Raw genomic sequence first — 18913 nt, 5'->3', positions numbered from 1 at the left:
CAGTGAGAGGCCCGCGTACCGCAAGAAAAAAAAAACCAAAAAAAAAAAACCAGGAGTCTTCTGGTAAAAGTATGGCCATCACTTTAGACTCCCGGCTGGCCATTCCTCTCTTCTCTGCGACAGGAACCCAGGAGGTTTGAGGTCAACAAAGCTAAGAACCCCATGTGTCAGGCATCACAGACTCAGGATGCTCCCAGCAGGGAGGGGGAGGGAAGGGAGGATGATGCGAGAAAGCACTGCCCCATCCAGTGCCCATCCCCTCCCCTCCCCACACTCCCTGGCCCTGGGGTCCCAGCCATATTCTCCATCCCAGGAACCACCTAGTTGTGGGAGAAGCCCACGTGGGAGAAGGCAGAGAGGTGGAGGGCACAGGCCACAGCCTGGGGGAGGCAAGCCAGGGGGTTGACCTCACAGGCCCCAGCATCCTGGTCCTCCCGGAAGTAGACGGAGTCAGCAGAATCGATGGAGGGGTCCTGGTCAAAGAAGTTGTAGGGTCAGAGGAAGAAGCCCACGCCGTTCCCCACAGTAACTGTGTTGGGAACGTCCTCTGCATGGGGGATGTGCAGGAAACCGGCTGTCACCCAGGCCACCAAGTCCTAATGGGGGCGAAGAAAGAGGATCATGAGGTCTGGCTTTGCTAAGGACACGTCCGCCTCCCCCAGTGGCCTTGTATGGGAGGGACTGAGCTCAGCAGCCCAGGAAAGATGTGAAATCATAGCGCTTTCTTCCTTAGTGGGTTCTAAAGACCCCTAGAGGAATCTGGCTTGGGAGAGAGTAAGGAGGCTCATCCTTGCTCCCCCTGCCTCCCCCCTCATGCCCACCCCCTCCCCCTCAACTCAGCTGCCCAGCAATGGTCTCGTTGTTGATGAAGTCAGTGAAGTCCAGGGTAGGGGTCCAGGTGTCCTTCAAATTATAGATGCTGATGCTTCTGGGCTCCTCCTCCTTCCGCTGGGTCACAGCCAGCTGGTACCTGCAGGGGATTTGGATTAGACCCACAAGGTCATCGACCCATCCTGCTGCCTGAAGCTGCACTGAAGAGAGGACACAAAGGGGAAATGAGCATAAAGGTCTTATGTTGTCCAGCCTCTTTATTGTTCTCTGTTCACTTCCCTCTCTCTCTCTCTCTCACAAAGTTCCCGCATTTGCTCAATATCCTGTATCTCAAACACCTACTGGCCCATTGTTCAGACTTCAGGTGGGGCTGTCGCTCACGCATCCATGCAGATGGGAGTCTGGGCCTGGATGCATATGCACAGACATGGCCTGATTCCCATCTTAGGTGAATTTCAGTATCTCATGTGCCTGCATTTTGGGGAATATTCCCTCAGATCTGTGCTCCTCTCTTTGATTTCCCCTCCAAACTTGATTGTGAACATTTCAGTTCTTATTTATTTATTTATTTATTTATTATTATTATTTTTTTGATTGTGAACATTTTAAACATACAGAAAAGTTAAAAGAATAGTCTAGTGAACACTCATATGCCCACTTCCTAGATTCTACCTGGAGCATTTTGTCATATTTGATTCAGCATGTAGCTTTTCATTCATTCATCCACACAGGAGGCTTCATTTTGAGCAGCCTAAAATTGTGGCTGCAGGAAAGTGTGTGTGTGAATGTGTGATCGTGTGTATATGTACACACACCCATGGGAGGCAGGGGAACCTGGGTTTCCAGCAACATGGAGCCTTTTGTACAGTCCGCCTCCCCCAGTGCCTCTCTGACACCCCATCACCCACCTTGCCCAGCTCAAGGCTCTCTCCGTGGAGCTGTTCTGGGGCAGGGGCTCCCCAGCAAAGCTGACTGTCTGGATGCGGTAGCCCCTCGGGTGCCCCCACTTGTTGCTGTGATTGCTGGCCAGGTACAGTAGCGAGGGGAGGGACCTCCCAGGGGGAAGGCGGCCTGCTCCTCCGTCTCCAGCAGCTTCCGGGTCACCTGCAGCCTCTGTATCTGGTGCTTGGGGCTCCAGGGTACCGCCGTAGGGACAAAAGCCATGTCCTCAGCCCAGACCCAGTTCTCCAGTCCTGCAGGGGTGAAGTGGAGATGGTGGGGGGAAGGGGGGAGGGAGGGCTGGTCATGCAGCTGCTCCGCCCCCTCTGGACTGTCCCCACCTGGCTTCAGAGTGGGGGCCAAAGAGAAAGCCAGACTGAGTGTGTCCCCTCTTGCCTCCCCTCTCCCCAAGATGTCCCTGATCCAGAGATTTGGAGAAGGTCTTTCTTCTTGATATCATCTCTGGTAATAGTCCCAGATGCCTTGTGACTGGGCTTCCACTGACCTTCCCCCTCTGAGGAGCTGAAGGGAGGGTGGTTTACCTGAGGTTGGAACAGTGTAGCAGGCAACGTGTAGGGCCAGGTTCTTTCTGACCTGAGGAAAGGGTCTGCACCTCATATCTGAAGCCCTCTGGCATCACTAAAACTTCCTTCTCATGAAAATAATCCCAGCAGTAGCTCATATTTGTTGAACTTGGAGGAGCTCTGCACAGGCAGTGTGTTGAGGGCTTTACATGGATTGATGCTTTACTTGCACAACAACCTGATGGAGGAGGAACTATAATTGTCCCCATTTTACAGATGGGACAACTGAGGCTTAGAGAATTTAAATAATGTGCCCCAGTTTGTCACCAAGGGCATGTGGTTAGTTTCATGGCAGTGCTGGGGACCCAGGTCTCAGTCTGGCTCTACACTGCCTACACATCAGCACCCAGAGGAAACCAACACAAAGGGGCTCCACCACACATGGACAGCAGACACGCAGGTCAGAGGGAAGGAGAGTCAGACCCCAGGCCCAACACTGCTGGAGCTTAGCGGTGTTTTCTTTTGCTTGGGGATTGGCAAGGAATAAGGGGCAAGGCCAAAGACATAGTCTGTTGCCTGAATATTTGGAGTTTTTAATGATTTTATTGGAGTCCAACTAGGTTCTATATTAGGACTCAAGTGATCTGAGACCAAAGAGCAGTAAACCAAAACATACCGGGAAGCTCCCTCCATACCTTCCAAAGATCAAAGAGAGCAGAGACTGATTAAACAAACCCTCAGTTTCCCTTTGTGAATTACTGCTCCTAGTCCACACTCCACAGTTTCTACTTGTAGATGACAATTAAAGGCCAAGAGTTCCTTTTCCGGTACATCCACACAAGCAGGCTCATGTGGATAATAATAATAATAATAGCTAATACTTCTCTGTGCGTGTCAGGCACCGTTCCAAGTGCTTTAAGAGTTGTTATAGCTTAGATGTAGAGATAAAGAGAGATGTGTACGTCAGTTAGAATACATACATGTATTTTCTAGCTAAGTCCGATGAGAGAGCCTAAAAGCAATGACATCCCAGTAATAATGAGCACACCTGGTACCCAGATCTTGGTTTCTAATTACTATTCTCCAATAAAAGGAACAAGAGATTCTTGGAGAAGTGGTTGATTTCAGGGCTGGGGCAGGGAAAATACAAGATGTAACTGGAATATCTTGCGGTGCCAGAAAGTAAAGAAGTGCTCAAAAAAGGATGGAGGCATGTCAGCAAGACACAGGAACCAACCTGAAGGCTCTCCCAATGGCCAAAACTGAAACAATTTAAGGAACAAAATAAATGATAGTATGGGGTTATAACCCTTAGAATAAAATATCCATGAGTCCATACAGTTATGAATAAATAATTACATACATAAATAAAGTAAAAAGGAGGGATAACACTTTCTTAACGGAGAATTCCAATTAATAAATGTATAAAGAATAAAAGAAAAAATGTAAATGACACAGCAATAATAATTGTTGAAGGAAAAATCCACCAGTAGTTGTTAAAATTTGTGGGCAAGAGTTTGAGAAGAAAAGAAATAGTATATTTGCATAGCATCAAAAATTTCCCCCAAATATTTATTAATTGAAAATGGAAAAACAGTAACTTTTGCAATGGAGGAATCTGGAAAACACCACCTTAACCAAATGCCTGAGGCCAATATCACTGGTAATAAGACATACGGACATCACATACCCCTTGATATGATGCTCTGAGAAGGGTATAAAGTCATTTCTGTGGTTTTCTTACCAAAAAAACCTCCACAAAAACAAAAACACAAGCTCAACCCAATCATGAGAAAATATCAGAGAAACCCAAATTGAAAGACATTCTACAAAATGATTGACTAGTATCTTCTAAAGTGTCAGTTCCTGAAAGACAAGGAAAACCTAAAGAACTGCCAGATTGGAGGAGACCATAAGGAGACAGGACATCTAAGTGCAAGGTGGGTTGCTGGTTTAGATCCCGGAACAGAGAAAGGAAATCAGTAAAGAACTGATGAAATTCTCATAAAGTCTGTAGTTTATAGTATTGTAATAATGTTAATTTCCTGGTTGTGATTGTCCTGTGGTTATGCAAGATGTTTACATTAGGGGGAGCTGGTGACGGGTATATGAGAACTCTATGTAATGTCTGCAACTTTTCTGTAAGTCTAAAGTTATTTCAAAAGAAAAAAATGTTTTTAAATAGTCATCATGAATTCTCACAACAGTCTTATGAGGAATGCACTGTTACACCATTTTTACACTTGAGTAAACTGAGATACAGAGAGGTTAAGCATAAAAATGTTCCTCTCAGAAGTGGAGAAAAGGGAACCCTTTTACATTGTTGGTGTGAATGTAAATTGGTGCAGCCACTGTGGAAAACAGTATGGAGGTTCCTTAAAAAACTAAAAATACAGTTGCCATATGATCCAGAAATTCCACTCCTGGGTGTATAGCCGGACAAAACCGTAATTCAAAAAGATACATGTATCCCTGTGTTCAGAGCAGTACTATTTACAATAGCCAAAACCTGGAAGCAACCTAAGTGTCCATCAACAGACGATTAGATTAAGAAGATCTGATAGATACATACATACATATATATATGTACATATACATACACACAATGGAATACAACTCAGCCATAAAAAAGAATGAAATAATGTCATTTACAGCAACATGGATGGACCTAGTGATTACCATACTAAGCGAAGTGAGTCAGAAAGAGAAAGGTAAATACCATATGATATCACTTATATGTGGAATCTAAAGAACGACACAAATGAACATATCTATGAAACAGAAACAGACTTACAGATATAGAGAACAGACTTGTGGTTGCCGGGGGGAGGGATGGATTGGGAGTTAGAGGTTAGCAGATGCAAACTGTTATATATAGAATGGATAAACAACAAGGTACTACTGGATAGCACAGGGAACTATATTCAATATCCTGTGATAAATCATAATGGGGGACTTTCCTGGTGGCACGGTGGTTAAGAATCCGCCTGCCAACGCAGGGGACACGGGTTCGAGCCCTGGTCCCACATGCCGCAGAGCAACAAAGCCCGTGCGCCACAACTACTGAGCCTGTGCTCTAGAGCCCACGTGCTACAACTACTGAAGCCCGTGTACTTAGAGCCCATGCTCAGCAACAAGAGAAGCCACTGCAATGAGAAGCCCGGGCACCACAACGAAGAGTAGTCCCTGCTCGCAGCAACTAGAGAAAGCCCGCACACAGCAACGAAGACCCAAAGCAGCCAAAAAAAAATTAATTAATTAATGAATTAAAAAAACATAATGGAAAAGAATATGAAAAAGAATATATATATGTATAACTGAATCACTTTGCTGTACAGCAGAAATTAACACAACATTGTTAAGTCAAGTAAACTTCAATTTAAAAAAAATGTTTCTCTCACATTTTCCAGGAGCCCCCCATGTGCTCTCCACTCCTCCATTACAACCTAAGCCTATCGAGAGCAGGGATGTTGTTTCTTTTGTTACATTGTCTTAGTGCAGTGCTTGGCACAAATACACATTCATTCAGTAAATATTTGTTGTTTGCCTGAGTGTAATATGTTGTTATGTGAGAAATTAGAAGTGACAAAATATATGTACATTATGATTGAAATTTGGTGGTAAAATTCTAAATATGTATATCAGTATATCATATATACATAGTATACACTGTAATATATTCTAGATTGCAGATGCACGATTTTAAAAAAGGAAAGACTTTTTTTAAGCATGAGAGAATAACTATCTAAGGGTGAAAATCTCTGAGGAATTTGATGACTTTCACATTTTCTTCTTATACTTTTACATTTTTAATGTTTCAATGACCATTTTTAAATCTAGGCATGGAGACTTCAGCCCCCTTTACTGGAATCCTGGCCTCCGCCAGGATGTCTTACCACCTGCGTCCAGATCCACCTTGAAGTGGGCACTGTGGGTGTGGACGGTGCCCAGCGTGTGCTTCCCAACCTGGTTTCCATATCTTCAGGCAGCACCAAAGAGGAACGCTGAGCTGATGTAGCCTGTGGCATGGAATTTGACTTCGATGGCCCCATTGGGGTGGAAGACCATATCCCACACGTAGTCGTAGTTGAGCAAGGTCGACACAGATCTGAAGACCAGCACTGTCTCCACAAGGCCCCCAAAATAGTGGGAATGAAAATCTGAGTGGTGTCGCCTCAGGGGCAGGCCCTGGTTCTGCTCAAACACACAAAAGGCATCAGGTAGTGTCTTGGGGGCTTGGGACTCCAAAAGGAAGTGCATAGGTGGCCAGTCCACGTAGGTGGCCAGATAGGGGCAGTCCACCCCACAGGTCAGGGGCGTGGAAAAATGGCCCAAACCAAAGTTGCCATCTGCGTACCGGCCTCTCACAGCAGAAGGAGAATTTCCACCATAGACAGCCAAGGCCTCCTGGACACTGACTTCATAGGCGACTCTCTCCCCTTGGAAGTGATATCAAAGATCCTTGGGCCACTGAAAGCTCCGAGGCCAAAGGAGAAAGTCCACAGTGAGGAGGCCACTCAACTCCCCTGGACACTGAAGCGGGGGCCCTGGGGATGGAACTGCAGAGGGGGAGCCGGACCCGGAGGCGCCTGGGACTTCAGGGACCAGGACCCACCTGTGCCATTGTCTGGGACCACCACCACATTCACCAGGCCGGCCTCAAACTGCTCCTCCAGATGGGCCAGACTCTCATAGTAGCGGCCTTGAAAGAACACCTTCTGGATGGTCCAGCGAGCAGGGTCCAGAGCCTTGTGGTCTACCAGAAGCTCCAAACCTACGGGGTGCAGGAAGAACCCAGCCCCTGAGATGTTGTAGTAGAGGCCAAACCAGGTGGCCCTGTCCCCTGATTGCAAGCCACGGGGGGTTGTGGTCATGGTCACCAGGTTCCCTCCTTGGTGCTTGTAGAAGCAGCAGTGGTGGAGGAGACCAGCAGCCTGGGGCAGCTCTCTGTTGAAGATCATCTGGTCTATGTCCAGGTACTCTCGCGTGAGCACGGGGCGTCGGTGATAGGGCAGGGGGCCCCCGTGATGCTCCACAGTCACATCCCGCAGGTAGGAGGGGTGCGGCAGCGGCCCCACCAGCAGCTCAGTCACATTGGGCTGGGCTTGTCCGCCAAAGAAGACGATGGCCAGTGCCTCCCGGGCAGGCGGGGGGCTCCCCCTGTCCAGGTGGGCCAGGGCTGCAGCCTTGGGGGGCAGCTCCAGCTCTACCGAGAAGACGCAGTTGTCTGAGGGTTGGGCCTGAGCTGCATCCACCAGGCCTGGTCCCAGCTTCTGGGTCAGAAAGCTCATCACAGCCGTCAGCTCTTCTCGGCTCAGGTCTGCAAACAGCTGGCTCTGGCCAGGGTGTGTCCAGGGCTGGGCACTGGGAGATCCGGAGGGGCAGCGGGGAGGCAGGCCGGGATGACACTCCTTCCAACTCCTTCCTCACTCCCAGCACCACCTTCACCCATGCCCGTCATCAGAACATTCCACAGGGACAAAAGAATAAAGACAGCCATAGCTAAAGCTCCTGGCTGCCTCCAGGCTCTTGAATCAGAATGCAAGATAGAAAGACAGACAGACAGGACCTGGATGCAGGATGCCCCTTTCAGTCTCTGGAGGTTCCTGGCTCTGGGTGGGGCTTCTGGGCAATGGCACGATGGGTACATTCAAGACAAGCAGCCAAGGGCAGAAGGTTGGCGGAGGCTGGAGGTTGGGGGAATCAGTGGTCAGGCCAGGCTCGGGAGGTGGGGCTGATGTAGGAATGTGGGCTTTAAGTGGCTCATGTAAGCCTCTGTCGTCCTGTTCCAAAACAAACACACAGGTTCAAGGTTGGGGAATGAAGTGGGAGAGGGATCGGTTTGGGAGATACACCTGGAGAGAGGCAAGCGGGAGAAGTGACAGGGGCAGAAAGAGACTGTCCTTGGGCCCTTCCTCCACTCTCCAGATGCGGCCTTTCTCCTGGCTACAAGGCCGCAAGCAAAACTCACCTGTGCACACCCCTTCAGCCGGATTCCCTCCTTCCGTCCTCTAGCTGACGAAGCCCTCATCACAGTCTACGGCTCCCCCATCAACCAGGATCCTACTGGCACCCATAGGAGACTGGAGAGTCATGCTGAGAACATAAAGCACCTGTGAGGAGCTGGGGGGCTGAAGGGCTGAGCCAGGTCAACATCTTGGAGGCCCTGAGCACCCTAAATCACTGGAGGGGAGCATGAGGGGGGGGTGGAGCCAGTCCAAAGTTGGAGGGGGTGGGGAGTTTCAGTGTAACAGAGATCCCTCCCCACTTGAGCAGGACTGATGGAGCACGGCAGAGGTCAGGGTGCCTGGAAACTGGCTGTGAACATAACCTAGCTGCCCAGAAGCCTCATTTCCAGGAAACCCGCCTCCAAAATATTGCAGAGGCAGAGAGCAAAGTTGCCTCCGTTCTTGGGAAGGTGATGTGTGGGAGACTGCCGTCCTCTGTGCAGCCAGGTCCTGAGGGGAACTAGGAGAGACTGAGGGATCCGGAGAGAGGACATGCATCTCCGTGAGCCTGGAGGAGAATCCTCTGCAACCTGGACATGTCCAAGAGCACTTCCCCAGGAAGCCATGTTAGACCAAGTTGTCCCTTTTGTAGAATTACTCAGGAGACAGGACCACACTTCCTGCTCCCCCCACTAGGTCTTATTTTCATTTGGACCAACTTGTCCCCAGCCTCTGTGAATGTGCTGAAGATGCATTTATCCCTGGGAGCCAGAGCCCACCCCCCAGTCCACAGGCTGAGGACTGGGCCCCAGGATGTGGTGCCTGAGTCGAGCTGTTGCCCCAGAGGCCCTGTGTGGCCAGCGGGACCATCCCGGACACCCAGGTCAGTGCACTCTGGTCTGCATTCTGGGGACATGGCTCTGGCTCCAGTGTGGAGTGGGGCTTGGGTGTGGGACAGACGGAGGGAGGACACTGGACAGGAAACAAAGGGCCAGGATGAGGCCGGTGACCTCGAGGACAGAGAGAAGGGAGGGGTCTGAGCAATGTGGTGGGTGGAGTTGACAGGACTCCGTGTCTGATTGGGTGGATGAGTGAGAAAGGGCACAGCCTCTTAGGTGACACAAGGACACAAAGGTTGCACTGGGTGACTTGGGATGGTGGGAGACTGTCCTCAGAAGAAAGACATACAGGGGACTTCCCTGGTGGTCCAGTGGTTAAGATTCCGTGCTTCTGCTGCAGGAGAACTAAATCCCGCATGCCAAAAAAAAAAAAAAATAGCCATGTTCTTCCGTTCAGGAGGTCAGGGGCTGTACAGAAGGAAGGACCAGAGTCAGTGACCAGGCATCCTTTCTTACTTTCCCTGTGATCTCAGCAGAAGTTGGGAGGCAGGAGGGGGGCATCCAGGATGGGGTTCTGATCGGGGCACTCTGCAAACAGGGCCTCCTTGGGCCACATTCTCACAGGAGTCCTCCCCCAGCCTCACCCTGAATTCAGGCCACCATCATTTCTTCCCCCTGACCCACCTCCCTGTGCCTAAGCCTTCTGTCAACTCTATTCTTTGTATCTGGGCCAGAGGCAATGTCCTCAAAGGCAACACTGACCCTGTCACTCCCTTGCTTAGAATCCTTCCGTGGCTCCCCATTTTCCTTACGGTAACTGTGGCTTGCAAGGGCCTGCCTCCTCTGCCCCCTGCTTGGCCCTCCAGGCTCTGCTCACAGCCCACACACATGTCAATGAACTTGGGTACTTGGATGGGGCCAGTGTGTCACCTCCTGGCTTCTGAACATGCTGTTCCCTCTTCCTGGAACCTTATCTCCGCTCTCTTCCTTCTCCCTCGGCCAACTTCTACGCCTCTGCCAGGATCAGCTTAGACATCAGGTCCCTCAGGAAGCCTCCCCAATCCCTAAGTCCGGGTTAGAAGCCCCTGCTATGTCCTCCTCCTACCTCCCCTGGAAAATTCCCTGATGTAATGGACCCTTTCCTGGCCCCTCTCGTCCCTGAGGGTAGACATTGTGCATCTTATTCCATAACGTATCCTAGTGCTTTTCAAGGTACCTGGCATGTAGGAGGCACTGGGGAAATCTTTGTTGAATGCATGTAGGAATCCTTCTCCTGCACCCTCAGAGGGAGCCCTTCCCAGGGGCTGCAGGAGGGCAGAGGCAGGCGAGCACATCTTGTGCCCCTCACAGGGACTTCGCGTGTCTGCATTCCTGGAAGTCCCGTCCCAGTTATGCCCCTGACCTAAGCCTCAGGCGTCCCCTTGTCCAGCTCCTCTTAGGGCAATGGGCCCAAGCCCTAAAGATCTTGGCCTTGGGGACACCAGTTATTTCAGAACCTGACATCCTGGGTTACTATTCCCTCCTATGGCTTGACCAGAAGTCTGAGGCTAACAATCCAGCCAGCCTCAGGGGTTTAGGAAGACAGTGGGTGGGGTAGGGGGCTGGAGGTCCACCTTGCAGCCCTCCTGACCCCAGCTGGGCTGATGAGCTCACAATCTACCTGTCCACTGACGCCTGGGCCAGGGTTGTCATCTCCGTGTCATCTCCATGGAGGGTTGTCATCTCCATGATGTGACTGAGAGACACACCACAGTCCCCTTTTCAGATCAAAGCTTGTGAGCGAGCATTCACACACACACGCACACTCACCGCTTGCAAACACTCACACTCTTGGTCTGGAGATGGGTTTCAAGGCAATGAGTGTCATGTTATAAAAACAGGATGGGGGGCTTCCCTGGTGGCGCAGTGGTTGAGAGTCCGCCTGCCGATGCAGGGGACACGGGTTCGTGCCCCAGTCCGGGAAGATCCCACATGCCGCGGAGCAACTGGGCCCGTGAGCCATGGCCGCTGAGCCTGCGCGTCCGGAGCCCGTGCTCCGCAACGGGAGAGGCCACAACAGTGAGAGGCCCGCATACCGCAAAAATAAAATAATAATAATAATAATAAAAACAGGATGGGATGAGGGGTGGACACCAGCATTCCTTTATTCCTTTTCCCTCCAACACTGACTGTTGTGCAAGTGACCGTAAACAGGAGCCAGAAGGAGGTGGAGACAAAATCATAAGCATGTGATGGAGAAGTGAAATTACTCAGGTCAGAGAAAGTAGAAGCATAAACTCAGTATCAGAGCCACGGTGGCCACAACACGCCTTTTTCTCCTCGGTCTCAGTCTTCAGTCCCTCCTTGTCCTCAATCTCTCTCTGTCCTCTGTCACCCTGGCTTCCACCCCAGCCTGTGGTATAAATTCATCCCGCCATCGCTGGCCCTCCCTCTTGACTGAAATCTTTCTCTCTGTTCTTTGGAACCTAGTTTCTCTCCAGCTCACTAACTCGTCTCCATCTGCTGTTCTACTGACCCAGAAGTGAACCTGGGCTTGGGGCAGGACAGAAGGTAGCAGAAGCTTCTGTGTTGTCTGTGCTCCCTGGATATGATCTCCCTCTGGTCAGAAGCTGAGCAGAGGCCGAAACCTGTTTCCTGCATTTCACGTCCTAGCCTGGCCTGGGCTTCCAGCAGGCAGAAGTCACCCCTCCCCAGGGCTTCTCATCGCCCCCACTTCTAAGAGAGAGAGAGAGACAGGGGGAGGGAGTGAGAGAGAGCAAAAGAGACATTGACTGAGGTTTAACATTTTCTTGGAGATCTACAGGCAAGAGGAGGCAAAGCAGTTACCAGAGGCCACGCCCATTTCTCTGGGTCTCAAATACTTGAGAAAATTGAGTCCCTGGGGCTATCTCTTAATTCCCTCTACCCTTCCCCCCTACCCCAGCCCCTTCCTAAAAGACCAGTCAGTTTAAAAAAAGAAGTCAGGTGTTGTTTGGGCCCATTTATTATTTGAATAATAATAAATGAATAGGTAATACAGTCACATGGTTCACTTCAAATGTACAAAAGGGTGTATAGTACTAAGTCTCCTCCCTCCTCTGTCCTAGCTTCCTGGTTCCCCTCCACAGGGGCAACCAGGGTTACCCGTGTCTTCCGAATATGCATCTATAAGATAGGAAAATATGTATTTATATGATCCTTCCCTGTAAAACACAAATGGAGGTGCCCTATACACACTTCTGTGCCTTTCCTTGTTCACTGGAAGATGATTCCCTATAAAGAGATATAATTAGTTTTACAGCTGTGTAGTATTGCTTTGCAAGGCTGCATCAGAATTTATTTAATCAGTCTTCTAGGGATGACAGTTCTGCTGCTTCCCATCTCTGGCTATTTGTAGAGGAACCCCCAGTCCAGACTGCTCCCACCCACCCCTCCACAGGGACAGCCTGCCAGGGAGGCTCCACCCCCAGAGGCCTTGGCTCATTTGCATGCTCACACGTGATTGAACCCCTGGCCCTATGACTGGAGTCCCTGGTCTTCCTGCTTCTCATCCTTGGTGTCCACCCAGCCTCCCATACTGGCTACTGCAGAGCACAGAGGGCACTGGTCACGCACAGACTTGGCACAAAATGACCTCCTCATTACCACTGCCCCCGCAAAGCCATCTAAAGTGCTCACTTGAGCTGCTGTTGTCTCCATGACCATCCTCTGCCAGAGAATGCAAGGCGCGCCTATACACATGGGCAGAAAGAACTGTGGGGAAACACATCCTGCCCCAGGACTGGGGGTAGGGGCAGCTCCCAGACACAGGGACACAGACGGGGATTGTCCTCTCAAACTAGATGTCCCTTGCATTTTGAGACTTCCACAGGCCTAGAACCAGGAGAGGAGACCAGAGGTGAGAAATGAGGGCTGGGTAACATCCCCTCAGGGCTGGGAGGGAAATCCCAGGATATAAGAACAGGTGGGAACCGGAGGAGGCTAGGCAAGAGGGGAGAGAGAGAGAAGGAGACATGGGCCAAAGAGCCCCTTCCAGCTTGATTCCTAGATTCACGGGCCTGGCAGGAACCCTGCCCCACTGGCTCCTGGTGGTTATCCCCAAAGCAGAGCCCCCCATCCTCACGTCGCAAGTGAGGACTCAGGAGTCTCAAGAGAAACCTGGGATGGCTAAGAAGATTTGGGAAACCCAGATAGCAAAAATAAAAGGAAACAAGACAAAAAACACCAAAAACAGGAGTCTTCTGGAAAGTTTAACCATGACTCCAAGCTCCTGGCTGGCCATTCCTTTCCTCTCTGCAAGAGGAACTCAGCAGGTCTGGGGTCAACAGAGCTGAGAGCCCCCTGTGTCAGGCATCACAGACTCAGGATGCTCCCAGAAGGGAGGGGGAGGGAAGGGAGGACGATGGGAGAAAGAAGACCCCCGGGATGTGAGGAGGGAGAAGACATAGGCTGCCCTGCCCAGTGCCCATCCCCTCCCCTCCCCCACACTCCCTGGCCCTGGGGTCCCAGCCACATTCCCCATCCACCTAGTTGTGGGAGAAGCCCGCGTGGGAGAAGGCAGGGAGGTGGGGGACACAGGCCGCAGCCTGGGGGAGGCAAGCCAGGCGGTTGACCTCACAGGCCCCAGCATCCTGGTCCTCCCGGAAGTAGACGGAGTCAGCAGAATCGAAGGAGGGGTCCTGGTCAAAGAAGTTGTAGGGTCGGAGGAGGAAGCCCACGCCGTTCCCCACAGTCACTGTGTTGGGAATGTCCTCTGCATGGGGGATGTGCAGGAAACCGGCTGTCACCCAGGCCACCAAGTCCTAATGGGGGCGAAGAAAGAGGATCATGAGGTTTGGCTTTGCTAAGGGCACGTCCGCCTCTCCCAGGATTCACTTTCGCAGCCCACCTTTGCTCAAGAGGATTTTAAGTCTTCAAACATTTTTCCTACTAGTCCAGAAATCAACGCATAAATGGTCAATTTCATATTCGGAGCAACACCTGCCCCCCATCCCAGCCTGCACCCTCCATCTCTGACACTCCCCATGACATCACCATCAGCCTACACACCCCCAGAGGAATGATGACACCCACGGGCAACTTCAGCTCCTTTCCCCTGACTCAATGAGAGCTCCCAAACTCTGAGAGAAGGAGGATGAGGAGGGAAGATCAGGGTTTGGGAGGCAGAAATTAACTTGGAAATTAATCCTTTAATGGTCAAGCCAGCAACAGAGAAGCTTTAGATAAAAGAGATGTGGTCTTCCCTGGTCACTTCCAGCCCTCCTGAGTCCTGGGGCCCTTAAAGGACTCAGTCCATGGGCTTCCCTGGTGGCACAGTGGTTGAGAGTCCGCCTGCCAATGCAGGGGACGTGGGTTCGTGCCCCGGTCCGGGAGGATCCCACATGCCGCGGAACGGCTGGGCCCGTGAGCCATGGCCGCTGAGCCTGCGCATCCGGAGCCTGTGCTCCGCAACGGGAGAGGCCACAACAGTGAGAGGCCTGCGTACCGCAAAAAAAAAAAAAAGGACTCAGTCCACAATGCTGAGACTTAGAGAGCTGTAGAGTCTTGAGGACAGGCTGGAGCCTCAGCCACTGTCTGCAAATGAACTTCCAGCTTGGGAAGATTCCCTCAAGCAGGTAATGATCAGATCCACAAAAGCACAGAAGGCAGGAGTCAGCTCCGTCCTTGGGGAGATGGTTTTCAGGGACCTCCCCGAGAGAAGGTGGGGCTCATCTCTGTGTCCCCCGAACCCCTCCCTCAGCCTCCCACAGCCGGCTGACCTCTCCAGCTATGGTCTCATTGTTGATGAAGTCAGCAAAGTCCACGGTGGGGGCCCAGGGGTCATTCTGATTGAAGATGCTGCTGCTGCGGGGCTCCGCCTCCTTCCGCTGGGTCACAGCCAGCTGGTACCTAGAGATGCTCTGGTCAGGCCTCCATGGTCACTAAGCCCATCCTGCTGCCTGATCATCATGGAAGGGAGCCGAGCCCATGGACCTCAGCATTCCCATCTCGTTCACACGGTCACTCTGACGCCACCCTGGTGGGTGGCCCAACATCATTCCATGTCCTCCTTTTCATCCCTTTCCATTTCACAACATGCCCCCTCCCAAACAGAAAAGACTTTTCCCACCTGGGCTTTAGCCCTCCAAGGGGACCATGTATCCACTGTGGGCCTTTGGATAACCAGGAAATCCTTTTTGAGCTCTTACCTCACTCACCTCGTGTACAGTTTGAACTGAGTGCCCAGTTGCCCCTCCCAACACTCCCTTCTCACTCTCATCCCCTCCCCCACCCCACACGCATACCGCACCCCATCACCCACCTTGCCCAGCTCAAGGCTCTCTCCATGGAGCTGTTCTGGGGCAGGGGCTCCCCAGCAAAGCTGACTGTCTGGATGCGGTAGCCCCTCGGGTGCCCCCACTTGTTGCTGTGATTGCTGGCCAGGTACAGGTAGCGAGGGGAGGGACCTCCCAGGGGGAAGGCGGCCTGCTCCTCCGTCTCCAGCAGCTTCCGGGTCACCTGCAGCCTCTGTATCTGGTGCTTGGGGCTCCAGGGTACCGCCGTAGGGACAAAAGCCATGTCCTCAGCCCAGACCCAGTTCTCCAGTCCTGCAGGGGTGAAGTGGAGATGGTGGGGGGAAGGGGGGAGGGAGGGCTGGTCATGCAGCTGCTCCGCCCCCTCTGGACTGTCCCCACCTGGCTTCAGAGTGGGGGCCAAAGAGAAAGCCAGACTGAGTGTGCCCCCTCTTGCCTCCCCTCTCCCCAAGATGTCCCAATCTTTCAGCCAAACCTGTTGACCTGTGACATATTTCTTCAAGGATATCATTCCTTCATCCTTTCACACTCATTAGTGGAGAGGCCTGTGCTCAGCACGGGGGACACACTGATGAATGAAACAACGTCCTTACCCTCCTGCTCGCACAGACGCCCCAGAAAGGCCGAGCCCTGAAGGGACTGTAGTGTGAGAGGAGCCCATTCAAGATTGAAGGTTAGAGGAACACAGGTACAGGCAAGAATAGAGGGCTTCCTGGGCCACTTTTCAGCCTGGCCTTAGAGGATGTCACCAGCAGAGATGACATGGCAGGGCATTCTAGACAGGGGCAAAACAGGAGCAAAAGCAAAGAAGCGTGACTGTCACATGTGGTGTGCATGTCCAGGGACAGGGCGGGTGTGTGTCTTAAGCAGCACCGGGAAGAATGTGACAGGCAGGCAGTAGCTGTCCTCTATAGGTGATGGGGATCCTATAGGTGATGGGGATCCAATAGGTGATGGGGAAAGTGGGCAGTGTGTAAGGGAGCAGGCTGGCATGGGCTGGTAGGTCCCTCTGAGCGCAGGGTGAACCATGGATCTGAGAGGAAGAAGAGTCGAAGCAGCAAAGAGAGGGCTGGCACCCACAGGGGGCCGGTAGCGGGGCCAAGCGAGGGTTTGGAGATATTTCAGAGGCAGAAAAAAATCTGGTGATGAACTCAATGTGGGGAATGACCGTGAAATGACCAGGACTCCGAGGCATCATGTAACCCTTGGCCCTCTGTGACCACCAACTCCAGGAACTATCTGGACTATTCCACAGTATCCACTCTACCCCTCACACTTAAGTGTATTGTGCCCAGAAATGGAAACTCAGGGAGGAGAAAGGTCCACCTCCCAGGGAAATGTATACCCCAGGGGCGTTCCACGATTGGCCTGCAGGTGCCAGGGACTCTGCAGAATGCAAACAGATCCTCCCCAATACCTACACTGCAGGCCAGACACAGATAAGCTGAAAAGCAAATGGCTGCCTCACTGAAGTGGGACCCATATAAGTGCCAGGGAGGGAAGAGGGCAAAGGGGACCCTTAGCCTGGATCCTGCCTCTTCTCTGAGCTTAGCTGTTTCCCAAGATTTTCTGATGAGGTCATGTGGAGGGTGGGTGGCAGCTCTGTACCCAGCCAATGAGCTAAAATCTCAGTAAAATTCAGCAGCCAACTCTCTCCCATCCAGCAAAAGAGGAAGCATGAAACTCCAAAACATATACTCATGCTCAGATCTTCCTTCCCTGGAAAACCTCCATCAAACCCAAAGCAAACAGAGACAACCCTTCAGCCCCCTTTACTGGAATCCTGGCCTCCGCCAGGATGTCTTACCTCCCACGTCCAGATCCACCTTGTAGTGGGCACTGTGAGTGTGGACGGTGCCCAGCGTGTGCTTCCCAACCTGGTTTCCGTATCTTCGGGCAGCACCAAAGAGGAACGCTGAGCTGATGTAGCCTGTGGCATGGAATTTGACTTCGATGGCCCCATTGGGGTGGAAGACCATATCCCACACGTAGTCGTAGTTGAGCAAGGTCGACACAGATCTGAAGACCAGCACTGTCTCCACAAGGCCCCCAAAATAGTGGGAATGAAAATCTGAGTGGTGTCGCCTCAGGGGCAGGCCCTGGTTCTGCTCAAACACACAAAAGGCATCAGGTAGTGTCTTGGGGGCTTGGGACTCCAAAAGGAAGTGCCAGTCCACGTAGGTGGCCAGATAAGGGCAGTCCACCCCACGGGTCAGGGGCGTGGAGTACTTCCCCATGCCAAAGCTGCCATCCATATAGTGGGTCAGCATTGCTGCTGGGGAATTTCCACCATAGAGAGCCAAGGCCTCTTGGAGGCTGATCTCGTAAGCCAGCCGTTCTCCCTGGAATCGGATGTCAAAGATCCTTGGACCGCTGAAAGCTCCGAGGCCAAAGGAGAAAGTCCACAGTGAGGAGGCCACTCGACTCCCCTGGACACTGAAGCGGGGGCCCTGGGGATGGAACTGCAGAGGGGGAGCCGGACCCGGAGGCACCTGGGACTTCAGGGACCAGGACCCACTTGTGCCATTGTCTGGGACCACCACCACATTCACCAGGCCGGCCTCAAACTGCTCCTCCAGATGGGCCAGACTCTCATAGTAGCGGCCTTGAAAGAACACCTTCTGGATGGTCCAGCGAGCAGGGTCCAGAGCCTTGTGGTCTACCAGAAGCTCCAAACCTACGGGGTGCAGGAAGAACCCAGCCCCTGAGATGTTGTAGTAGAGGCCAAACCAGGTGGCCCTGTCCCCTGATTGCAAGCCACGGGGGGTTGTGGTCATGGTCACCAGGTTCCCTCCTTGGTGCTTGTAGAAGCAGCAGTGGTGGAGGAGACCAGCAGCCTGGGGCAGCTCTCTGTTGAAGATCATCTGGTCTATGTCCAGGTACTCTCGCGTGAGCACGGGGCGTCGGTGATAGGGCAGGGGGCCCCCGTGATGCTCCACAGTCACATCCCGCAGGTAGGAGGGGTGCGGCAGCGGCCCCACCAGCAGCTCAGTCACATTGGGCTGGGCTTGTCCGCCAAAGAAGACGATGGCCAGTGCCTCCCGGGCAGGCGGGGGGCTCCCCCTGTCCAGGTGGGCCAGGGCTGCAGCCTTGGGGGGCAGCTCCAGCTCTACCGAGAAGACGCAGTTGTCTGAGGGTTGGGCCTGAGCTGCATCCACCAGGCCTGGTCCCAGCTTCTGGGTCAGAAAGCTCATCACAGCCGTCAGCTCTTCTCGGCTCAGGTCTGCAAACAGCTGGCTCTGGCCAGGGTGTGTCCAGGGTTGGGCACTTGGTGATATGGAGGGGCAGAGGGGAGGCAGGCTGTGTTCACCACCATCTCCTCCCCTGCCAGCTAGTAAGACACACACCAGGGCGAAGATGGTGATGACAGCCAGAGCAAGGAGCACCAGGGTGGTCTTCTGGTTCATTGTCCCATGAACGTAGAGACAGAGGATTGAACCAAAGTGGAGACTTGTATTCTCAGGTCTCTTTTGCTCCCTGTACTGGGGGCTCCTAGACTCTGGCTGAGGTTCTCAGTATTCCGACGCAATGGAGACTGAGGATGGGAAGAGCATGGGAAG

At 52.4% G+C, this 18913-nt stretch overlaps 2 protein-coding genes across 2 annotated transcripts; both read right to left on the bottom strand.

Moving 5' to 3' along the window:
• Positions 1-133: 133 nt before the first annotated feature.
• LOC309793817 (primary amine oxidase, lung isozyme-like) lies at positions 134-7794 on the bottom strand (the record flags this gene model as incomplete). The annotated part of the gene is given in 10 exon segments (XM_082604599.1): positions 134-494; positions 498-596; positions 841-970; positions 1740-1866; positions 1869-2024; positions 6191-6275; positions 6279-6742; positions 6745-6811; positions 6815-7710; positions 7713-7794. Coding segments are annotated over 10 exon segments (2280 nt in total). The 3' UTR covers positions 134-320.
• A 5648-nt stretch (positions 7795-13442) lies between these two features.
• AOC3 (amine oxidase copper containing 3) lies at positions 13443-18878 on the bottom strand. The gene is made up of 4 exons (XM_082604954.1): positions 17161-18878; positions 15362-15647; positions 14820-14949; positions 13443-13862 (listed from the first exon to the last, which is right to left on the bottom strand). Exons 1-4 carry the CDS (start codon positions 18758-18760, stop codon positions 13587-13589), a joined length of 2292 nt encoding a protein of 763 aa, XP_082461080.1. The 5' UTR covers positions 18761-18878; the 3' UTR covers positions 13443-13586.
• Positions 18879-18913: the final 35 nt, after the last annotated feature.

This window comes from Mesoplodon mirus (genome assembly GCF_964341445.2).
Source record: "Mesoplodon mirus genome assembly, chromosome: 18".
Taxonomy (NCBI): Eukaryota; Metazoa; Chordata; class Mammalia; order Artiodactyla; family Ziphiidae; genus Mesoplodon; species Mesoplodon mirus.
Note: the sequence above shows the minus strand (reverse complement) of the source record. Positions and strands in the feature narration are given on the sequence as shown.

Bases quoted from the DNA above. Each gene is read 5' to 3' on its own strand.
- AOC3 (XM_082604954.1), bottom strand. From the start codon at position 18,760: ATGAACCAGAAGACCACCCTGGTGCTCCTTGCTCTGGCTGTCATCACC. The intron at 14,950-15,361 runs GTGGGTGATGGG...GAGCATCTCTAG, and splicing joins AGAGCCTTGAGCTGGGCAAG to GTACCAGCTGGCTGTGACCC. The intron at 13,863-14,819 runs GTCAGCCGGCTG...CGCCCCCATTAG, and splicing joins ATGAGACCATAGCTGGAGAG to GACTTGGTGGCCTGGGTGAC.